The 3,036-nt window shown below is 33.9% G+C and overlaps 1 protein-coding gene across 1 annotated transcript; it reads right to left on the reverse strand.

Moving 5' to 3' along the window:
* Positions 1-642: 642 nt before the first annotated feature.
* On the reverse strand, positions 643-2,710 carry LOC127741634 (ATP-dependent Clp protease proteolytic subunit). Its single transcript, XM_052254589.1, has 2 exons — positions 2,167-2,710; positions 643-1,368 (listed from the first exon to the last, which is right to left on the reverse strand). Exons 1-2 carry the CDS (start codon positions 2,235-2,237, stop codon positions 1,065-1,067), a joined length of 375 nt encoding a protein of 124 aa, XP_052110549.1. The 5' UTR covers positions 2,238-2,710; the 3' UTR covers positions 643-1,064.
* Between the last annotated feature and the right edge of the window lie 326 nt (positions 2,711-3,036).

The following is a 3,036-nucleotide window of genomic DNA, read 5'->3' on the forward strand; positions in this document are numbered from 1 at the left end:
TTGTGACATTTCGGATTGGCTGTCTTGTGTTTCTAATAAGTTGTTTCATAGTTGGCATGGTGAGTCGTATACATACTGAGTTGGTTTAGATCAATCTTAACCCGATGTTTAAAAATCAGTTATAAATTAATTAATAGAAATTTTTTATATAAATATTATAAGTTATAAGAAATCCGATAAGATAATAAGAAGATTAGATGAATAAAAAAAAAAAAATAGAAAATCGTGCATTTGCGCGGAATCATTGCTGCTAATTCGCAACCGCGACAAGATCAACAATTCCGTGGGCTTGAGCTTCTGCTGCTGACATAAAAGCATCCCTTTCCATGTCTTCGGATACAAGCCATACAGGTTTGCCCGTTCTTTGTGCATAAACTCTTGTGATAGTTTCGCGCAGCTTTAGTAGTTCTTCTGCTTCCAGGATAAATTCTCCCGTTTGTGCTTCATAAAAAGAACTAGCGGGTTGATGGATCATTACCCTAATGATATAACAAAATACTGGTTTCCTCTCTGCCGCACGATAAGGCGAGAGAGAGGAAAAAGATAGAATCGAACAACCGTACAGGCATCTTTTGCGGATTGCATACGGCTCTACTATGGAATTGATTTAGACCTTCCATCAAAGAAATAGAACATATACTAGGTATATCAGACCCAGATCAGCATCAGTAAATGATCCAATAACCATCCTTCCTTTTTTGTTTGAAGTATTTATAAAATACTATGATGGTTCCGTTGCTTTATTATTTCGTCTGTTCTTCAGCAATCCCAAAGTGTCTTTTTTTTTTTTTTCAAATAGTTAGAATATATATATATATTTTTGCATAACATAAATATTGTTTAAACCTTTCCGGTGTAAAAACCGAAAACTAAACAGTTTGTGACACTGAAATAGGCTTCCGATAGATCATATGAAATGGTAACTACGGGTTTTTTCATACTACTCTTTCGATACAGAATCGAATGGTTTTTGAGAAAAAATTAATATCGAACTCGAAGTGCCATGCTATTATTACTTAATATTTATTTGGCGAAGGCATAGTCTTCTTTTTTTTTTAAAGGACTCATTGGCGCCAAGCGTTAGGGAATGCTAGACGTTTGGTAATTTCTCCTCCTGCCAAAAGAAAAGATCCCATTGAAGCAGCTAATCCCATGCATACTGTCTGTACAGCGGGTCGTACAAATTGCATAGTATCATAAATTGCTATTCCGGGTATTACCCATCCGCCCGGAGAATTTATAAACAGATACAAATCTTTGTTCTCGTCCTCCATACTAAGGTATATTATAAGGCCAATAAGTTGATTCGATATTTCACTATTAACCTCTTGGCCTAAAAAAAGCAGTCTTTCTCTATAAAGTCTGTTGATTAGGATAAGATTTTATCCTTTAAGAGCCGTACATGCATCTTTTGATGCATACGGTTCACAAAAGATCGCAAAAATAAATCAATGTGTAGATTTCAACCCCTTTTTTATTACTTTATGACTCTTTTCCAGAATGGACTTTTTAGAATTTCTAACGAAGGGAAAGGAAAGGTCTTTTTCTTACAATTCTTTTTTTCAATAAAGAGGACTTTTGAGCCCTTCTTTTATCCATACATATAGAATGTATTTAACTTTTTGAACTAACTCCTCATTGATGTATTGTTTTCATCGAGATCGAATCTAAATAAAATTAAATCACAATGTAATTTTCTTGTTTCTGAATGGGCTTCTTCAATTCTTTTCTTTTAGGTTTCTGTTCTACTCTGAGTAAAGATCTGCCCGATTCTTATTTGCACATATAGGACAAATACTGCAATACCACATCTTTTTGCTTTTGCTACGAACCCCCTGATTCTGAATTTCTTTTTTCACATATATGACATGCTAGAAGTAGTAATCCTTGGTATATTACCCAATTGGGTTTGTCTAAACAGAGCCTGGATGCTTCATTTTATTTATTGGTCCAGTCAAGCCAACCATAAATAATTCAAAATTGAGAATACTAATTTGGATACCCCCTAAAAAACTAAAAGATCGATCTAATTGAACTTCATTACACTTCACGCTCCAGATTTATGACGATTCAATCAATATTTTTCGGGGTGAAAGAGAGGATACCTCAATCGGTGGAGAAAACGGGGAAATCCCATATAACCCATATATATCTGACAAGTCGCACTATATGTCAACCCAAGATGCATCTTCCTCTCCAGGACTTCGAAAGGGAACTTTTGGAACACCAATAGGCATAAAATGGAAAACAAAAATGAAGTAATATATGTAACTTTGATGTGGAAACGTAAAGGTTTATTGTCTAAAAATTGATTTTTCTTTATTTTATCATATTGTATTTATAAATGATAAATAAAAAAAGGGGAGGTTGCTCCTATATGAGTGTTTTTATTCGTGAATGCAAACATATCTTTTTTTATCATTCAAAGAACCTGTTTGTAATAACTATCCCTTTTTTTTATTCATTTGGTCAACGTCCTCCCACACCACCATTGCGTATTGTTATTTATCGGATATAGAATAAAATAGATCCACTTCTTTTTGTTCCTACTGAATAGAATTGTTCCATTTTTCCTAAAAACCTAGAACAAATATAAATCCTTTACCAGATATAATTGACTGCAAAGGGGGTTCCATAGTATATTTTTTAGTATCTTTTTTCTAGTGCAATAAAGTTACATAGTGTCTATTTTTTGCTGAAAAAAAAAAGAGGGGTATTCTCATGGGTTTGCCTTGGTATCGTGTTCATACTGTTGTTTCATCCGGGAAAAGCCATCTTTTTCTCAACAATGTCTTTGTCATTTGATCCAATAGCGTTCCGTTAGATAGGAACATATTTGATAAATATTGATAACTCTCGGATAGAGTATTAGAACGGAAAAATCCATTAGATAATGAACTATTGGTTCTAAGCCATCTCTGGCGATGAATCAACAATTCGAAATGCTTTTCTTGCATATTCTTGATAAACCAGCGTTTATATATAGATGTAGGAAGATCTGTTTGGGAAGTAAGAAGCCCCTTTGACATCTCTTCA

Source organism: Arachis duranensis, chromosome 1 (assembly GCF_000817695.3).
Source record: "Arachis duranensis cultivar V14167 chromosome 1, aradu.V14167.gnm2.J7QH, whole genome shotgun sequence".
Classification (NCBI taxonomy): domain Eukaryota; kingdom Viridiplantae; phylum Streptophyta; class Magnoliopsida; order Fabales; family Fabaceae; genus Arachis; species Arachis duranensis.